The sequence below is a fragment of the Spermophilus citellus genome (genome assembly GCF_964194105.1).
Source record: "Spermophilus citellus genome assembly, chromosome: 11".
Lineage (NCBI taxonomy): Eukaryota > Metazoa > Chordata > Mammalia > Rodentia > Sciuridae > Spermophilus > Spermophilus citellus.
In genome coordinates this window covers 93,066,828-93,086,891 of record NC_138192.1, presented here as the reverse complement: position 1 = coordinate 93,086,891, position 20,064 = coordinate 93,066,828, and the positions used below count along the sequence as shown (strand labels likewise).

The window sequence follows — 20,064 nt, the reverse complement described above, 5'->3', positions numbered from 1 at the left end:
AATGCCACAATTACTACTATTATTTATTATTATTATAAAGGATTATGATATGCAATAAGCAGTTAAATAAGAGGAGAAAAACTATAAATATACATCTGAGACAACATGCAGCATGTTCTCAAATTTGAACTGCATAAGAATTACCCAGAAAGCTTGCGGAAAAATGTAGGTTCCTCGCTAGTCAGAGTTAAGGCCCAGGAAACTGTAGTTTCCATGAGTCCCTGGGGGATTCTGACATTGTTACTCCAACCAACATACTCTAAGAAACATGGCCTCAAAATGTAAAATTTAAAATAAGTGTTCAGACATCAAATAAGATTTTTCATTGCAAAATTCTAACAATAGGGATGACTTTATAAAGCTAATTTTCAGATTTTTTTTTTTAAGGCACGATGGGACTTGCAAAATCTACTTATAGAAAAAAGCTGAATAATCAGAATCCATTTGATCTGTAAAACATATAGCACTCAGTTTTTAATAACCATTTTCGTATATTACTTAAATCTTTACTTCCAAATCTAAATGTCTCTCAGTGCTACATTATTAAGAGAAAATAAAAGAAACATCTACACAGTAGGGTGTGTGTGTGTGTGTGTGTGTGTGTGTGTGTGTGTATTGCTTAATCATGAGACCTTGTTTTTTAATCAAAAGTAACAAAGTCAATTTTAATCACACAGGAAAAGGAAAATTCTTTCTGCTAAGATACAACTAAGATTTTCTGTAGGTTTTCATGTTCATCTAGGGTTTCTCAGCCTCAGCACAAATGACACTGTGAACAGATAATTCTGTATTGTGGGGGCTGCAGTGTGCCCTGCAGTGTGCCCTGCAGGATGTTCAGCATCCCTAATCTCCACCCATGAGCAGAACCCTCCATCCTCAGTGTGAAAAGCAAAAATGTCTCCAGACATTGTCAAGTAGCCTCAGGACCAAAATCAGCCCTGCTTAAAAACTACTGCTTTCACTATAAAGACTCTGAAGGATGTCAGTTTAACCACTTTCAAATGCCACTCCAGGTTCTCAAGAACCAATCACTCCTTTCCCCAATCTTCCCAAATTTTCTCTTCAACATTTACACACACATGCATTTATACGCATTTCATGACATCATGGAGTTGTTTTCAACATGCCGTCTATTTTCAGGAAGAAAGGAAGATGCCATTACTAAAGGTAATAATGGTGATAATAACACCCTTGGAGACACCTGACCCTTCTAAAGGCAGTTTGGAATACACTAGTCCCAGCCCAGTATTCAGCAGCAGGTCCCAAATATTTTAAATCCACATTGAACAGTTTATCACAGAAAAGTGTTGTCTTCCAACACATCTCTGCAAGTCACCCTGGGTCACTTGAAGCAACTGATAACAGCAAGAACATGAATTCTTTACAACACCTGCAGAGGAGGGGGTAGGAAATGTTTCTGCCCAAGTAACAGCAAGAAGCCTGAGGCTCTCCATTCATTCCACAACTTGGCCCAATGTGGCATCTTGCTCTTTTGTGTTCTTTCCACTCAATTGTGGATATGAGACCACAAACAGTGAACAGATTCCTCTTGGAAATCAGTAAGTGTACATTAATTTAGAAATAAAAAGATTAAGATATTGTTTGTGATGATTTTTGAGGATTCTCCTTCTAACGCTCTGTGAGACATTTTTATTTGGGGAATCAAAAGTTCTAGGATCTAAAAATTCACTTCTGCCGCGGAATCCACCAAGTCTAAGAATACTTCCCTTAGGGTTATTTTTCAGTCATTCAAACTAGAAAAAAAAAATCTGAGTGGTAAAAACTGACAGAATCATTTCAACATCTCATGGGCAAGTCAATGAAGAACTCACTTTGAAAGAACAGACAAAAGGAATCTACTGGCTTTATGAAGGAATTGTGTATACCCTCAAACCACCTCTTCAGAAAACTCACACAGGTGACTAACTCAGAGAAGAAAAGCCAGTGACCTATCCCATGAAGCTGGTGAACAACATCCTTGAAGTTCATTACCAACTGAAGATAATGTTTGGCCCTTTTACCCAAACTATCATCACACAACCCAACACTTGGGATCTGCCTTGACCAAAAAAAAAAAAAAAAAAAAAAAAAAAAAAAAATTAAAAACTGCTGCTTGGGTTCTCTTAATAAACAATACACATTCCAGTTTTATTTGCAAAACTAATTACCAGCAGCTGCTGCTACTTACATAGAATTTTTAACAGAAAATATTTTACATACTCAAGTATTCTGCCTTTTTAAAAAAATTTAAAATAAGGCATAACTACTAACTTCTACATTCCTTTAACTGGTCTAAAAAGAAAAAAATGATGAAATCATTTCCCTGAGACTCAAAGGAGACAGCTGCACACATCTGTCAACTACACATCTCAGCATTAAAAGAGAAATGTAGTGCTTTAACACCATACTTACATGTGAGGGCTCAGTTCATAAAAATTTCTGTTTCTGTAATCTTCCACTTTCTCTGGAGAATAAATGGGCAAGGACCGGTAGGGGTTAACAGATATAACCACACTTCCAATATATGTCTGTAAAAGAAAGAATAAAATATTTGGATAAGTACACAGATGCATTCTAACATTTTAAAGTTTACTGTTATTTGATTCCATCCTTTTATAACCAATATTCTACTATTTCACCATTGAGTTTTGTTTTGAGTTTTGGGGGTTTTTTGGTTGGTTTTTTTTTTTTTTTTGTACCAAGGATTGAACTCAGGGGTACTCAACCACTAAGTCACATCCCTAACCCTATTCTTTTGTATTTTATTTAGAGAGAGAGTCTCATTGAGTTGCTCAGTGCCTCACCATTGCTGAGGCTGGCTTTAAACTCGCAATCCTTCTACCTCAGCTTCCCGAGCTGCTGGGATTACAAGTGTGCACCACCATGGCTCAGCTCACATTTCAAGAACACTCTGAATCTCTGAAGATGAACAAGATGAACAGTAATGTTTGTCCATTTTGCATTATTCATGGAAAGGATAGACTTATAGGTTTAAAAATACCTTTCAAAATAAATCTCTAGATCAATTTATGATTCTGGATAAGTGCTCTCCAAAGCCCTTGCCATGCCTGCCACAATTTTCATCACCAACAACTGCTAACTATAAGCAAGAGCCACGCCTTGACAGTGGGAAGCTGGTGTTTCCCCTTCTTTTTCATCCTCCTGTTTCAAGCACTGGTGACCCAAGTTTCCCCTCCTCCCAATCCGCTCCCACACCCACACCTAACCAACAGGGTCCTCCCTTCCACACTGCCCTGTAAGCTTGTCAGTCTCTACAGTGGGCTCAGACAACAGACAATTCAGTATTACAGTCACAGTTCTCCCTGGGAGATGTGAACAACATAATTTCATATTATACCTAATGTACTGCAATACCGGAATTTAAGCCTAGAATTTAAATGTACTTTTCAAAGGAAAGTAGGTTTAATGTCAAATTTACATGTAATGTGAAATTTAAAAAACTTTCTGAGAGATCAGTGCAGTATTTTAACAGACACAAGCAAACCAGAACACTATTTATCTTCCTTTCTCCTTCAAACTTAAATTCCTGGCAATGCAAGGTAGAATTTGGTCTAGTTCATTCTGTACAAGGCCTAGCAGAATGTCACAAGCGAGCCACCTACCAGGAAGCTCATCCTGGCAGCTCCACTTTCCTTTGTTTCAACACCATAAAGATAGTAGGATGGGGAAAGATGCAATAAACATATGCTTGATGAAGTTTTTGAAAAGCAAAAGAAAGAAGAGGAGGGTGGGGGGGCTCAACTCCAACTTCCCCACCTCGCAGAGCAGGTTTACCAACAAGTCTTTCCACTATTGCCACCACTGGGATTCTAGAAAATGGAAATTAAACAAAATAGAAAACAAAGAAACTGTAGAAAAGTTCTGCTGAATTTTTGGAGCCTGGGTCACAATGATTTTTTGTTAGAGTCCCCCAAACCTGAAGAACACAACATGCTTCCATCCTATGAGAACATATTCTTGGCAAGAGCAGACAAGACTGCTGTTGTAAGGCAAAGTTTGTTCCCATGCAATGTTTTGCATTTACTTCTGATATTCTGTCATTAGGAACCATGAAAACAGAGAATGACCCCAAGTTTCCTAATTGATTGCATTTAATGAGACATTTCTGAAAAGTGAATGGTCCCCTCACATTCCAACCCTCCTGGACAGGTAGATGGGAGATGCTTAAGACAGAGTAACCATCTTAATAGCTTCTAAAACATCAGATTCAGTTACACTGGTAGATATTAAAGGAACATTAGCTATTCCTTTAATATCTATTGACTAAAAGATGAGCCTTTTTAAAAAAAATTTTTTTCAGTTGTAGATGGACATAATACCTTTATTTTATTTATTTATTTTTATGTGGTGCTGAGAATTGAACCCTATGCCTCATGGGGTGCTAAGCAAGCACTCTACCACTAAGGTACACTCCCAGCCTCAAGACAAGACTTTTTAGGTTAAAAAAAGGACTTGAATCCTTCCCCTTTTGTTAAAAAAAAAAAAAGTAATTTTTTTGATTGTAGTCATTTTTAAAATCTATAGATTTTATGTTAGCAGAGAAACCGATTACTGACTTGCTATTTAAAACCAAACCTCACAATGGCTAAATTCTTAATAAAAATCTGCCTCTGTGGCATTCTTGCATACAGAACAAACTCGGCTGCCTCAAAAGCAAACTCAAAAGCCATGTGATAAGGTCCAGGTTTCTTTCTGTTATTTGTGACTTTTATACATACTAAATTATGTGCTCCTCCCCACAGCTGTTCCCCTACCACCTAGAATAGGATTTGGTCCATTGATGATGTCTAATAACTATTGGTTAACTGAATGACTGATTTGCACCAGCACAGTCATTATTAAGAAAATCAGTGGTTCAAGGCACTGACTCTCATATAATTATTCTTATGTTGGAATATCAAATCAAATTCACTATATACAGCGCCCATTATTTTATGAAGCCTGTATGTCCTGTGTTACCCTTCAACAAATCCTTAAACTATATCCTTTCCCCTGGAGTTTCCTTTCCTACTGTGGTAGACTATTTGTAAAAATGTCCAGAAAAATGCCTTCCATCCCTATATGCATGCTCCCTACAAATCATGACTTTGTCACTCTTTCTATTAGGTTGTAGAATTTATTTGCTCACTCTTTGAATCTGGACTTGTCCATGTGACTTGATTTGATCAAACAAACATTAAACCAATGAGACCCAAGCAGAGGCTTGAAGCACAACTGTGTAGTAGAGTATGCCCCTGCCCCTTGGTTTTGATAATCTTGGCTAGAAGCCAATGATGTGAATGAGCTTGACCTTTCCTGCCAGAGGACAGGTGGAGAGCCAAGGCACCCTGCCCTCAGCCTGCCAGCTCATGAAGCCCTCCTAAACCACCTTGCCCCAGTGGGGCTACCAGATACCAAAAGTCAATAAGGTGATCCCAGAAGAGACCAGCAGAAGTCATAATTCTCTGGGTAAATTTTTGCAGTACATTAGGTATAATATGAAATTTACCCAGAGAATTATGAGCAAATAATTAGTTGTTGTTTAAGGCCATTAATTTCTGAGACTTATTTGTTACATAGTAATAATAACTGATAACACCTGCAAGGCTCAACAAACCAAAAAAGGGCCAAGCAGGACAAGCCTTATCAATCCAAATAAGCAAACGTTAAAACAAACTGCACTCTCTCTCCATTCCATTCCCTGTGTATGGTCCAGGTATGTAATTTCTGGCTTGAACTCCCAGGACACCTGTTCTTCCTCTTTATGGGTTTCTTCTTTGAGACTTCCATTTGCATGAGCTAAAATTTAAATATTCCCATGTGTGTCCATAGAATAATTCAAACATTCACAGTCACAACCGTCCTTCCTCTAAGACACAGAAAGACATAGGCAGCCACATTGAAGGAACTGTAGTACCAGATTAAATCTTTTCAGGGATCAGAATAATAGTGACAGTTCATTTTTATATCAATAAACATCTGGACTTATAAATTATATCACTGGTATTTTCTTACTGCACCATGCTCTAAAAAGGACAGTAAACAGATTTCTGATTAAGTACCCAGCCTGTCACCTCCATGCTCCTGAACCTCAGCACCAGTAGCCCTCAGGAGTGACCATACCCCAAAACATGACCATGACCATCCCACTGCCCTGTGGGACCAGCCTCTAACATCTAGGATCAGGGAAGGGGAAAAAGGGAAGGTGAGAGAAAGAAGAAAAGGAAAAGTCCTATCTCTCCATAAAAGGCACGTTCAATAGCAGGTTGTTTTTCACTTCTCAAGGGCAGATATTAAATCCAGAACGTACAAACATTCCTAAGTCAAAACCATCTCCATCTTCGTATTTCAAGGATCTCTAGCCCTCCAAACAGACGCCCTCTGAATAACCAAACAATACTTGAGTTTTCCCACTGTGATTAGTACAAGTGACGTCTTTCCTGGAGGACCTTCAACCCAGCAACTCTCCCCCTACAGAGCACAATTCAGACTTAAAAGAAAGACCCGGAACACTCAAAACTTGTAACCTAAAGGCCTGCGTGGAATTCTGTAAGAGAGTTCTTCCAAACTCAGTCTGCAGAAGCTCTGTATCAAGGGGCTCAGGAAGGCCTGTGTATTTTATAATGAGTTCCCAGATAAACCAATGCATCACCAGGATTGAAAACCAATGCTCTCACCTTTAGTGCTCCCAGGACCAGCTTTTACTGGTCTTTCAATTGCAACAACCATGACTGTGGCTCTCTTAACCCATTTCCTATCTCACCTTCCCCTTTAAGTATCCTCAGATAATTAACTCTGAAAACATTTTGAAAAGAAAAGAAAAACTCTTCTAGTCCTACTTCCATTTCAGCCACATTTCTAATTGGTACCTGGTATCTCAGCACATGACAGGAAAAGAGTAGTTCATGTATAGATTGGGAGACCAAAATGTACCACCCTGTAGCAGTGTATTTCAAATGTTTGATGATGATTCATTGCAAGACACAAAATTTGGGAGCTGGGGTTGTGGCTCAGTGATAGATACTCACCTAGCACATGTGAGGCACAGATTCAAACCTCAACACCACATAAAAATAAATAAATAAAAATAATAGAAGATGGAGTTTAAAAAAAAAAGGAAATTTTCATCACAACCAAGTATGTGTGTATGTACCTAATGATACAGACACACACAACTCTATATGAGATAAAAACTTCACAAACCCCAAATACCCTTAATATATGCAATGCAATGACTTTTTCTGTTGTTGTTTAATTCTATTCTATTTTTTTAAAACTGCTGGTCCTAACCCACTAAATGGTTTCCATGAGCCACTAATGGAATGAAACTTACAGTTTAAAAAATAGTGCTGCAAGAATATTCCCCTTAACCTTTCTTTTAGTTACTGATTCCCTTGAAATACCAACAAAAGCCATGAATCTTCTCTTTAAAAAAAAAAGCACACTCATATAACCTGCATGTCAAGTTCGCACACAGTTGATAAACAGGTTAAGAATTCCCACCTCAAGGGAAGAAACAAAAGTCACTGATAAAAAAAGGAGAGATGTCAAAAAAGAAAGAAAAGAAGAAAAGAAGTGATCATGATAATTCTAAAACCATGAAATGTTCACAGTAAGTAAAACCCAAATGCCAGGCTCTGCCAGCCCTGAGAGTGTGTTATCACACTGAATCAGAACAGTATTCAGATTCAACAGCCAAAGGGAAAGAAAGTAGCCTGGTTTTGACTACAAGGATATATACGTTTTGGAATGACATCTAACCAAAAACTTAAAAAGTGAAGCGCAGCTTTAATATTTTGAGTCTCAATAACATGGAACAGTTCTCCATAAGGCCACATAAATAAAACATCAGTACACACAGAGAAGTCAGAGTGGTGTCACATCTTTTAAACCACAGTTCTTCCCAGCAAGGATTAAAATCTTCAGAAACTCTACCGCCTCAAAGTGGACATTTCAATTGCCCATATGAATTTTAAAATAAATTATTACCTAAACCATAAAATACAAAGGAAATACAACCATAACCTGTGTGCACCATGACAAAAAGTCTGATGCTTTTTCAAAGATGAAATTTTTCCAAAACAATTTTTTTAAGGCCCTACTTTGCTGGGGCTTTAACTAGGCATCCTACTCAGTTTTCTTATTTTTTTCAGAATGAATTTTAACTATTTGTTCACATGTATCTGGGTTCCTTAAAACTCATCTCTAGGGACTGGGGTTGTGGCTCAGTGGTAGAGCACTTGCCTAGCGTGTGTGAGGCACTGGATTCAATCCTCAGCACCACATAAAACTAAGTAAATATAAAAAAATAATAAAAATAAATAAAATAAAAATATAAATAAATAAAATAAAGGTATTAAAAAATTCATTTCTACACCTACACCTATTAAAGTGCTGGCAAATAATCTACAGTTACGCACCTTTTAACTAAATTATTCCTAAATCCACACAATATAGTTATGAACTTTCTCTTAATCTTAATGTCCTTAACAATGCAGCATCAAGGACACATTAACTAGCAGAAGTATACTCAAGACAAGGAGCCAATTATCAGTTCTTTTTCATCAGAGCATGCAATCCAAGCTAGTGGTTAGTCTTGGAAGGCTCTGGCAAAAAGTGGTCCAAAAGGAGCCCCTAGTCCCAGAAAACGTGGGCTACACAAAGCATCTTTGTTATGGTTTGGATACAATGTGTCTCCCAAAAGCTCATGTGTGAGATAATTCAAGAACACTCAGAGGGGAACACATTAGACTGAGGAACAACTTTGATCCACTCATATGGATTAACGTGGTGGTAACCATAAGCAGGTAGAGTGTGGCTGGAGGAGGTAGGTCACAGGGGTGGCATGCCTGTGAGTATATATTTTCTCTCTGGGAATGGGAGCTCTGTCTCTCTGCTTCCTGACTGTCATATCCTGAATTGCTTTCCTCTGCCATGCCCTTCTGCGTGATGTTCTGCCTCACCTTGGGCCCATAGCAAAAGAGTCAGCCATCTATGCACCGAGACCTCTGAAACCACAAGCCCCGAATAAACTTTCCCTTCTCTAAATTGCTTTTATCAGGTCTTTGGGTCATAGTAACTAAAAAGCTGACTTAGTCTTCAACCTTCAAGAAACCAGAACCCCTGAGGGATGATGAAATTCTCAGACCTCCAGGAAGGGGTAAAAAGAAAAAAGGAAACAATATTCTAGTGCAGAGGAAACTTTCCATCTCAAAAGAAAAGATTCCATCATAATCATCCCTTAACATCAGAGAAGGAAATCAGGAAAGAGGCAACAAAACAGGCAATTTACCTACATACCTTACGTAATTCGGTCATGTAATCTAAAATGAATGAAAGAAATATTAAAGAAGGTATGGGAGTCCCTTAAGTCTGAATCTCTAAATCATGCTACTTTCACCTCTGTAATAATAACAGCTCAAATGCAGGATGTCTCAGATCTTAGGAAAAAATTACCCATCACATAGCTGCACAATCAAACTGATCCTTAGATGGAGTTCGGGCTACAACCATTTAACAAGCAAGCAACAAACTTATTAACAGCTCATTTTATGAAAACATCATGTTAGACATAATGAGAAATAAAAGAATGTCCCGTGGTCTGTGCACCTGAGGGGTTCACAACATACCTTAACAGATGAGTCTTTTAGACAGAAAAACAAAGTCTAAAAATTAACTACTCTAGCCACTGCAGCAGATGAAAAAGGAATTAAGTGATTCTTGCTAAATGAGTCATGAGTCTTCTAATCTTACTGTCTAAATGAATGCTCTGGGTTTAAATGAAGGGCAGGCCCCTATGAACTGCAGGAGCCTGAGGGCTCTAGGGAAGGCAGGGAACCCAAGTAGATCTTGAAACCTATCAGCAAGGTACAAGAAAAATGGGGCTCAAAAGTGAGTATGAGCTCAGCTCTAAAATGATACAGATAACACAAGGTTTCCCCAAAGAGTGGCACATGAGATTTTAGGTTTAAGGTGACAGTTGAAACACTTCCTTTTTCTTTTCTTTTATTTTTTTTTTCTTTTTAAATTTTGCTAACATTGTCTGTTTCAAATTTATTTTTTAAGGTATGAACTGCCAGGGACTCAAACAGATAGATGTACACCCATGATCACATCAGCATTATTCACAATAGGCACGAGAGACCCAAATGCTCATCAACAGAAGAATGGAAAAACAAAATGTGGATGATACATACAATGGAACATTATTCAGTCTTAAAAAGGAAGGAAATTCTGACACCTACTACAAATGGATTAACACATGGACAGAGGCACAAAGGCCAACCCAAGTACATTACAGGGACAGGAAATTGAACAGCTTCAGCCATCCTGTGAGTAATTAAGACTGGGATCAGATCACCAGCACTTTAAAGAAAATAAAAAACAAATAATTTTTTTAAAAAAGACTGGGCCAGATTGTAGCAAGTCTGATTTCAAGGGGAGAAGTTTAAGAGCAGTTCTGAAGTGAAAAATCAGTGTATGCTGAGGGGTCAGATGGTGACACTGGCTGAATTTGAACCAGACCACCCTGACTTAAGTATTTGAATTTCTAACTCAGATTCTATGTCACACCCTATTAGTTATGCTTCTCATCTATCTGGAATAGTGTATAAACTATGGCTCTATATTATCCAGCAAGTTTTTTAGTTTTGTGTGAAGCTGGACCCATTATTTAACTTCTCCACACCCCTATGTCTTTCCTCATCTGTTCAGAAATAATGCCATTAATTCCTCCCTCATCCAACTCCGAAGGCGGAAAGAGACTGTGTTGAAGCACTAAACACTACGCATTCGCTAATCACAGCCTATTACAATTACATAAATTCAGGTTGGCTTTCCTAGAATCTATTGGCCACAGCGAAACAGTCAAGTCAGGAACTCGAATACCTATACAAAAAAAATGTTAATATGTCTACTAAACTCATTAATAAGTCTAACCTACAATGCCAAAGTCTCAAAGACTCTTATAAAACAGTGTTGGTGCATAGGAAACTGATGGTCAGATGAGCACATGAGCTATGTCTTAATGAAACTAATATCAAAATTCTAGAATACCAAGAAAATAAGTATGTGAGACAAGCTGGTAGGAATCTTGGGCAATGACAACAAACTAGCTTCTTCATGGTGAGGAATCTACCCTTTTCTGGGGACTCGGATCCTGGGAATTTGATCACAAGACATAAAAATCAAATTTGGGGGTATAGTTCAGTTGGTAGAGTGCTTCCTTCACAATCACAAGGCCCTGGGTTCAATAATCCCCAGCACCACACACACACCCCCCCAAAAAACAACTTATATACTGCAGTATATCTGTGAGACTTCCCAAATTCCCTTGAAGAGGGCATTTGTCTTTTGGTTTAAGATATAGTATGATCTACCAAAGCACTTTGGTTGTTTTCACACAGTTCAAAATTGTCCAAAATGGCCTAGATGAAAATTATAAGTATAAGGTCAATAACAGATTTAAGTATCTTTCTGAGACTTATAATTTAAAAAAATGTAATTTAGTGTGAACACTGACTTCTCTGGCCTCATATGCACATTTGTGAGATATAAATAGCCCACTTGTACAGGGGAAGAAACTGGAGGTACCGGAATGAAATGAATCACCCTTACAATGAGCAGAGTTTCATCCAAAGCTCTACTTCAATGTTTGTGATGCCAGGAAACAGAACTGTGAAAGAAACAGTTCTTTCACCTGCTGGGCACAGAGATGCACACCCAGGAACCCTTGAAACCTATCAGCAAGGTACAAGAAAAGCGGGGCTCAAGAGTGAGTATGAGCTCAGCTCTAACATCAGTGTGCCTTGTCCCCTGTATGTGCTCCTGCTGCTTTTGCCAGCTGGTCTTCTCACCTACTCCACAGCCAGTCTAATTCGAAGAGTCTAACTTACAGTCTGCTGGTGCATGGCCCATCATGGCTCTCCTGATGTCACCACTGCCAGAATCTTGCTTCTGTTGACATTTTATTTTTCCAGTATTTCTCTGGAGAAAGAATCTATCCCTGTTCATCTTTTTATCCAGGCTGTGCCTTCAATCACTGGCCTCAGATCAGAAACCTATGAATAGACCAAGAGGTCTTGCAAACCATGGCTGCAAAAGACATCACCAGGCACTGTGGTCTAGTCTAAGATAGGCCTACACTACCATCATATTATAATCTTTTCTTCCTGGGCTTCCAGTCATTTCAGACTATAAATTAAAGGACTATATATGAGCTCGATGCCACACTGAAATGTCAGCTAAAAATATTTCCCCAGGCAGTCTTTATTTTAGAGCAGGATAATATAACACTGCTATATCTTTACTGAGACAAACTCTGTAATGAGACAAATATTTTCCATACATGTACCCTTCTCCAGACATAATACAGCTCTTTACTAAAGTACTGAGTGATCCTGGTTTTAGATATATTACTTGCTACCAGTCTGAAAAAATGTGGTTAACTGAGAGCAGCAATACAATAAAAATGAAATCTGTATAATGATTAACAGAAAAGAAGGGAGACTAGGAGGCCCAGAGGGAAAGGAAGAAAGAGAAAGGCTCTTGCTGTGGTTTACTAGTGGTGTGGTTGTCCCCTGGTGCTGGAAGCCTGGTCTAGGTTGTGGCAGTGTTGAGATGGTAGAAATTAAGAGATGGGCTCAGAAGGAAATACTCAGGTCATTAGGGGCATCACCCTTAGAAGAAATGCAGGTTAGCTCCTTTTGAGAGAGGGCTGTCATAAAATGAGTGACTCTGGCCCATGAATCGCTGTTTTCCTGCCTCACCATATGATTTCTTCTGTGTACAGCCATGATGTCCCCTTCTGTTTCTCTGCCATACTGGGATACAGTCAGGAGACCGTCACCAGGACACCAGCGGCATGGTGTTTGGACCCTCCAGCCATCAGAATCATGAGCCAAATAAATCTCTTTACTCACTTTATAAATACCCGGCCTCAGGTACTGTTAGCAACAGAAAATGGGCTAAGACAAATCTAACAAAAGGAAATCTCCATGTCTAAAACCTTAGAGAAAACCCATTGTGGTTTTCCAAGCTTTTTAGACGGTCATAGCACCTATAACATACACCACTCCTACTATGTGTCAGGCCTTGGACTAAGACGCCCCTTCATCTCCACCACGACTCCACAGGTCAGCATCACAACACCTATTTTATAGATGGGACAACTTCAGCAACTTACAGTGGTCCCAGTAGCTGGGAGTGGCCAACATGCAAACCTAACTCTCTCAGCCCAAAGCCCAGGCCTCTCCCAAGATGCCACATGATGGCTCACCCTCCACCTCCTCCAAAGCACAGTTTAATAGACAAAATATCTTCTCTTTAAAAGTCAAGATTACCATCAGGCTTGGTGGCATACGCCTGTAATCCGAGTGACTCGGGAGGCTGAGGCAGGAGGATCATGAGTTCAAAGCCAGCCTCAGCAATGGCGAGGAACTAAGCAACTCAGTGAGATCCTATCTTAAATAAAATACAAAATAGTGCTGGGGATGTGGCTCAGTGGTCCAGGGCCCCTGAGTTCAAACACCGGTACCCAAAAGCAAAAAAAAGTACAGATAGCTGAAACAGATGCATACATATGTATGGAGTGGACAGTTAAACCAGCCACAAAACTGGCTACATACTTCTTGGATGAATGGCTACCTCTTCCTCCTCTACCTTGCGCACTCATTAAGGTAAAGGACCATGTGCCCTTCATCACAGTGACTGGGATAAAAATATTCTTCTCCCAAGATCTTCTCCCACCTTCCCAAGGGGCTGGGGGTGGGGGATGATCCTTCTAGTTGCTAACACTTTCTTTTGACTTTATAAGCCAGCATCATGTAATGATCATCTGTAACTTGAGAACCAAACATACTTGTTCCATGTCACTACACTGTTAAGGGCTAACTCAACACAAGGCAGGAATCCTGAATGTCACCTCCAATATTCATCCAGGTCATTTAGAGGCTGCCTTGTTCCAAAGCTAATACATTGTTCAATATAATACCCAATTATTTAGACAACTGAAAAGATTTTCATATTAGTGATGTCAAGTCAACAGGACTATCATCAAAAACACGAACTCTGCAATCAGACTTCCTGGGTATAAATCCTAGCTCCACCTCCTACTTACTGTGTAACCTTGGGGCAAGTTTCTTAGCCTCTCTGAGCCTAAGTTTTCTCATATATAAAATTAAGATAATTTTTAAAACTATAGCACTCTATGAGAAATAAATTAACTAAAACATGTAAAGGGCTCAAAAGAGCATCTGGTACCAGCAAAGACATATTAAATATTTATTGTTATCCTTTACCATTTTACCAATGAGAAACCAGTTTCCAAGGAGTTTAGAGACATTCCCCAAGTCTCAAAGATAACAGATGGCAGCACCAGAACTAGAGTTGCTCCTCCCCACTATTTCCAACAAAAGACACTTCTATAGCTGATGTGAGGGCTTTATTTCCTCCAGATTGAACTTCAGGTATGGCTTCAACCAGAATATTTAAATTAACATAATATAAATATTACACAAATATTTCACATACTCTATAGGGCTTGCAAGATGAAAGAACTAAGGTTGGTAAATAACCAATAAAATGCATATCAACTTAAATTCTAAGAGGAAGAAAATTTCCAGTCACCAAAGGTTGATGAGAAAGCCTGCCTGAGTTGAAACTGAGAAGTTATTATCAAAAATGACTGTCATTATAAAAGTGTCCAGGAGATGGATTGTGCAAAGAAATTAGACACAATATTTCGCTTTGAATTCCTAATTTACTGTTTTCTACCAGCTCTATCTAGCCTTGTAATGTTGTGTCTCCATCCCAAACACCAAAGCCATATTCATGAAAACACACACGGTTTGTTCTCCTGTGTGCTTGGGTCTACCTCTTCAAGGAGCTGAGTGCTGCTGGTGGCATTGGGATCCCACACAGTCACACCTAGGCACTTCATGACAATGAGTCCTACAGATCTCCTTTCTTCCCTGCTGGGTCTAGGTAGGAATGGAGGTAGCATTAAAGGCTGCCCTTATTTCACTCAAACCTTGCTGGATCTAGATTCTCTGCAGAAAGAAAACCTCCTCCTACTTCCGACTGTAAAACAGGAAAATTATTCTTTAATCAAACAAATATAATGTGGAAGATCACCCCCCATACTCTATGTACCACTGTTACTTCTGGGAATGGGACGAGAGTACTATTGGAAGAAAATTCATTTTCATGCAATGTATGCCTGCAACATTTGAAATTTTTTTCAAAAGGCTTTGTCACTTTTCTAATTATTTTTTCCCCCAAAAGACTTCCTAAGAGCTAGGGCTGGGGCTCAGCAGTAGTGCACTTGCCTGGCATGTGTGAGGCACTAGGTTCAATTCTCAGCACTGCGTAGAAATAAATAAAGGTCTATCAACAACTAAAACAATATGGAAAAAATAAAGACTTCTTAAAAGGAAATTTTAAAATGAAAAAAAAAAAAAAACAAAAAACTTGGAGAACATTTTGGGTAGCTGGAATAACACTCAGAAAGACTTTGAACTCCAGCTCTGATCTCTACCAATAACCTCATGAGCTTAGAAAAGATCTGAATCTCAGATGGAAAACTGCAGCCCTAGCCAACACCTTCATGAGTCTGATAAGATGTTGTACAGAGAAACCAGTATACTAAGTCACTAAAATTTGTGGCAATTTGCTTTGCATGGGGAAAATAATCCATTTATACCAAACATAAATATTTAAATATTCCCAGGAATAGGGATGTTAAACTGATACAGATTACCGTGTATAAAATGAAAAGTACTTTTGAAATTTCAAATAAATATATAAATGCTAACCAGTAGTATAAAGTATATAAAGTACTTATATTTGAGTATCTTTCATAAATGTGCCTGGTCCTAGTCTCAGGGGGATTCAAATTCTAGCACTGACTTCTAAAAACTAAGACAACTTTTACCAGACTTTCAAAGCAGACACTCTCACAAGGACAACTGGTTTGACACAAGCTCCTAAAATTGGGTTAATTCAGACTACATATCTGATGATCCTCAACCTGACAATTCAGACAGAAAACAAACTAAATTTATTGGTGGGCACCAAAAATACTTCTTGTCAAAGAGCAGACACCTTGGTTCTTCAGTTTCCAAATTTGCCCTGGGCCTTGTTCTTGCTAAATTGCAGCCTTCCTATTCCTGAACAGAACCACTGTCCTGACCAGTCACCCTAAAAACAGCCAGTGTCTGGCTGGATCTCAGCTCCACTACCTCCCACAACACAATACAAGTCCACACGAAATCCTGCCGCCACTGCAATCCAGCTTGTGCACGGGGGCGGGGAGGCCGGAAGAAGGTCTGACAAAGGACAGAAAGCATACAGAAAAGCAGCGCTCGCTCGGGAATGTCAGGACTGGCGTTTCCCAGCCATTGACCCCACACAGAGCCTGCCAGACCAAAAGGCACGTCCTGCAGCTGGCCCCAGCTTGAGCCACTCTCTGCCAAGAGGGAAGAACAAAAGCAAACAGCCTCTGACCCTGGGTATCACCCATCTGCCCAACCTTTCCCTTCACCTCAGCTCACCTGATCCTCCTGCACCCCAACTGAACAGCCCACAGGTCTTATTGCAAAGATCTTCTGGAACTGCCCAGATTTGGAGACTCTGGTGGGGTCACAAAGGGCTATGAACCAATTTATTTAAACAAGCATGTGAACCCACCTCAAAGCAAAGAGCAAATATTCCAGGAGCATGCATTTTACTCAAAGAAGGGTTGTGAGGTGTATAAGAGATTGAAATAAACCCATATGCATTACAGAACAGAAGAAAACTCTGAATTACTTCTGGCAGCAAAGATGTCAGCAAAACTTGCCTAGAGCAGACAGACTTCAACTATGCTCCAGATTCCCTGAAAGACCTATTTACCTCTGCCATTAGAAGTTCACCAGTGGAAATGTCTGGGAAGTGTGCCTCAGGGTGCACTTGCAGCCTAGGAGTCATGTGATGATTGCTCCCCGGTGGGGCACATCCTTCAGCATGGCAGCAACATCAATGAAGCCACTTCATTACAAAATTCCCTATCACACTAACCAGGAGTTTACAGTAAGCCTCCTCCTCAGCATCCACTGCCCTTCTCCTCCCAGTATGTTGATAGATAACTCACACAGCCCGTGTTCTTTAGAAAAGCTGACCCAAACCCAATCCTGGAGTTAGATGACATTTTGTTAAGCCACTTGGCTCATTCCTGTCATCTGGCCATGCTCACTGGATTCAGGAGAGTATGTGACTCAAGTGGGCTAATCAGAGTGAACCCCAGCACTCTGGTGTGGACTGCTACAATGGAAGTATCCACTTCCCTTTAGATAGCAGCATGCAAATGCAGAGCATGGACTGCTGCAGCTGCTTTGCCTCAAAGAAGCCTTTCTGAGGCATGAATGAAGCAACAGCCATGGAGGCAAAGCATCTGGGAAGCAAGAAGTAAAGTCCTTGGTGATATCAGTGAACCACAAAGTCAAAGCAATTCTGAAAGCAGAGCTACTTCTGGACTTCCAGGAATGAAGTGAACACATCTCCTTTTATTATTTAGACCAGATTGGGCTGGGTGACCACTATAGTGACAAGGAACACATTCTAACACAATTTGACATTCTGACAAGTTCCAAAAAGTCTCATCCTACCCAAAGCTTCAAGTTTAGTGTGCTCACAAGAAAGCTGACCTTTCACTGAGCTGAAGACAGATCCAAAGGACCACTGGGGGTTGAGAATGTGCTGGAAAGTTGATAACACACATCTAGGGCAAAGCAATTGCTCCTGAGAGCTCTGTGAAAGTGGGGATTAGTTCTTACTTCTTGATATGTAGAGGGAGGAAGGAGGATGAGACAGATGGCAGGATGAAAGAACAGGGTTCCCTGACCTAGGGCTGGTTCACATGGGAGACTACTGGAGACTGCTGAGGTTTGGGCCATACCCAGAGGTTAAAAGTCAAACATCCTTCCGTTCACAGCCCCCTTATCAACCATGGTTCTGAACATGACAATTCTATATGTTGCATGAGGGTTCCTCCTAGAAAGTCACCCAAAGTATAAAACAAAGCTATAGAGCTATAAAAGGGATTTTTTTTTCCCTAACTGCAACTTCATTTTCTGAGAATGAATTAAAAAACAAAGTTAGTACAAGGCAATAAGATGCTGTGTGTCATGTTAACTCAGCCTTGAGTATCAAGCTAAACAATTCTATAGCAATCCATGAACAAAAAGCAAAGCAGGAATATCATCAGAATGAGAACCAGAAATAGATTTCCTAAGGGTGGGTTATATGACATGTGAGGTGCTGGGAAGCAAGGTAATCAAGTTTATCATGCAGGGTTTTTTTTTTTATTACAAAAGCTATATTAAGTGCTATAACAGAGGTCTAAAAGAATAATCCTATCTGTTGCCATAGCCCTATCCACCCTATCATGTACCCAAAGTTAACAAGCCTTTCTCTGAATACATACAAACATAGGTACAATTATAAATCTCCACTTAAAAAATAGGAACACACTACATACATTATAATCAGCCTTTTTTTAATACTTAAAAATAGAAACTGTCTTGCCCTCCAACATGTTACATATTTAAAGTTACAAAATGAATGCACACATCTCATGGAAATGGTAGCCCGTGAGCATCAAGGAAAACATTAATTGATATCAATACCTAGAAACAGAAGTCAGTTCTCTGCTTTTGTTTTAACCAGAAAGAGCATTCCAAGAATAGTTTAGAAAATAAAATTATATACGGCTGAAACCCAGACATTTCGTCTGCTAAAGACTCATGAATGTTAACACTTGGTATTTTGTTAAAAAGGAGACTGTTTTATTTTTTAGTGGCCTCAACAAACCAGGTATTCAAGTGCACAAAAAGTTCTCCTCTCCATCCTATTTTCCATTCATCAAAAAGTGAACTGTGCTTCTTAGAGCCAAAAAGAAAAATGATAAGTAACGTTAGTTACAATCTAATCGATTCCTCCTATCGCCATCTCAGATACCAGTGTTTAAAGGCTGTCTTTTATGTGCTATCAGACCACACTTTCAATTAAAGCTGCAGAACCATCAGGCTTTCCCACCTGAAAGCAGGACTGCTGCACTGGGAGGGGAAAATGACACCGAGCCTCACTGCCAAACCAAACAATGCCTCTGCCCTGCTCACAGCACCCTTTTATACCTTTTCCATATGAATCAGCATTTTAAACAACCTCTAAACTGTAACTACACCTCAGTTCAGTATCCAGTTATCAAATTAATAGTCCAAAAGTAGGATACACACACACACACACACACACACACGCCTCAGGTTACCATCAACCTTCCCCCACCACCAACAATACCTCAAGAAGGATGAAAAGTTCAATTTCCAGATGATGACTCACTATCATGAAGAAATTAATTACCCAAACTTATCCTGGAAACATGCTGGGTCCTGTGGTCTGAATGTCTGTGTTCCTCCAAAATTTGTATGTGAAAACCTAATCACCACTGTGATGGCTTTAGAAGGTACGGTCTTTGGGACGTGATCAGGCCATAGGTGGAGCCCATTTGAAGGAGGTTAGTCATAGAAGAGGCTTCCACCATGAGAGAGCACAGGGAGCAGGAACCACCTATGAACCAAGAGGCAGGTCCTCACCAGACACTGAATCTACCAGCCACTTCACCTCAGACTCCCCAGAATTGGGAAAAATAATTTTCTGTTGTTTATAAACTATCCAATTTACATTATTTTGTTATAGCAATCTAAACAGACTAATACAGGTATCTAAAGGGAAAAGGAAAGCTGTTATGTGACAGAAAGCCATATAACATAATTTTCGCATGATTTTTAAAATATATTAGCTTCCACAAAAGCTATAGTTGTTCTTATTTGTATCTCCATTTGTTTATTTACTTATTTATATTTCTTCCCCAAATTGATTTAAAAAAAAAAAATGAAGCATGTCTCAACAATCCAGTTCTTCTCCATGTACAGATACACATTTTTGAAAAAGAAAAAAAAGAACTCAGAAGCAAGGCAAAATCTATTAAAGCCATTTCCAGCCAATCTTTCCCATTTCCTTCTCAGCTAC

General features: G+C 39.4%; 1 protein-coding gene across 5 annotated transcripts in view; it reads right to left on the bottom strand.

The window, feature by feature from the left end:
• Nucleotides 1-20,064, bottom strand: part of MYO1B (myosin IB) — a 169,137-nt gene that overhangs the window by 115,461 nt on the left and 33,612 nt on the right. For all 5 annotated transcript variants that reach the window (XM_081260811.1, XM_081260809.1, XM_081260808.1 and 2 more), the window contains one exon: nucleotides 2,413-2,528. In XM_081260811.1, the coding sequence (XP_081116937.1) occupies nucleotides 2,413-2,528 (116 nt within the window). The remainder of the gene's footprint in view (nucleotides 1-2,412; nucleotides 2,529-20,064) is intronic.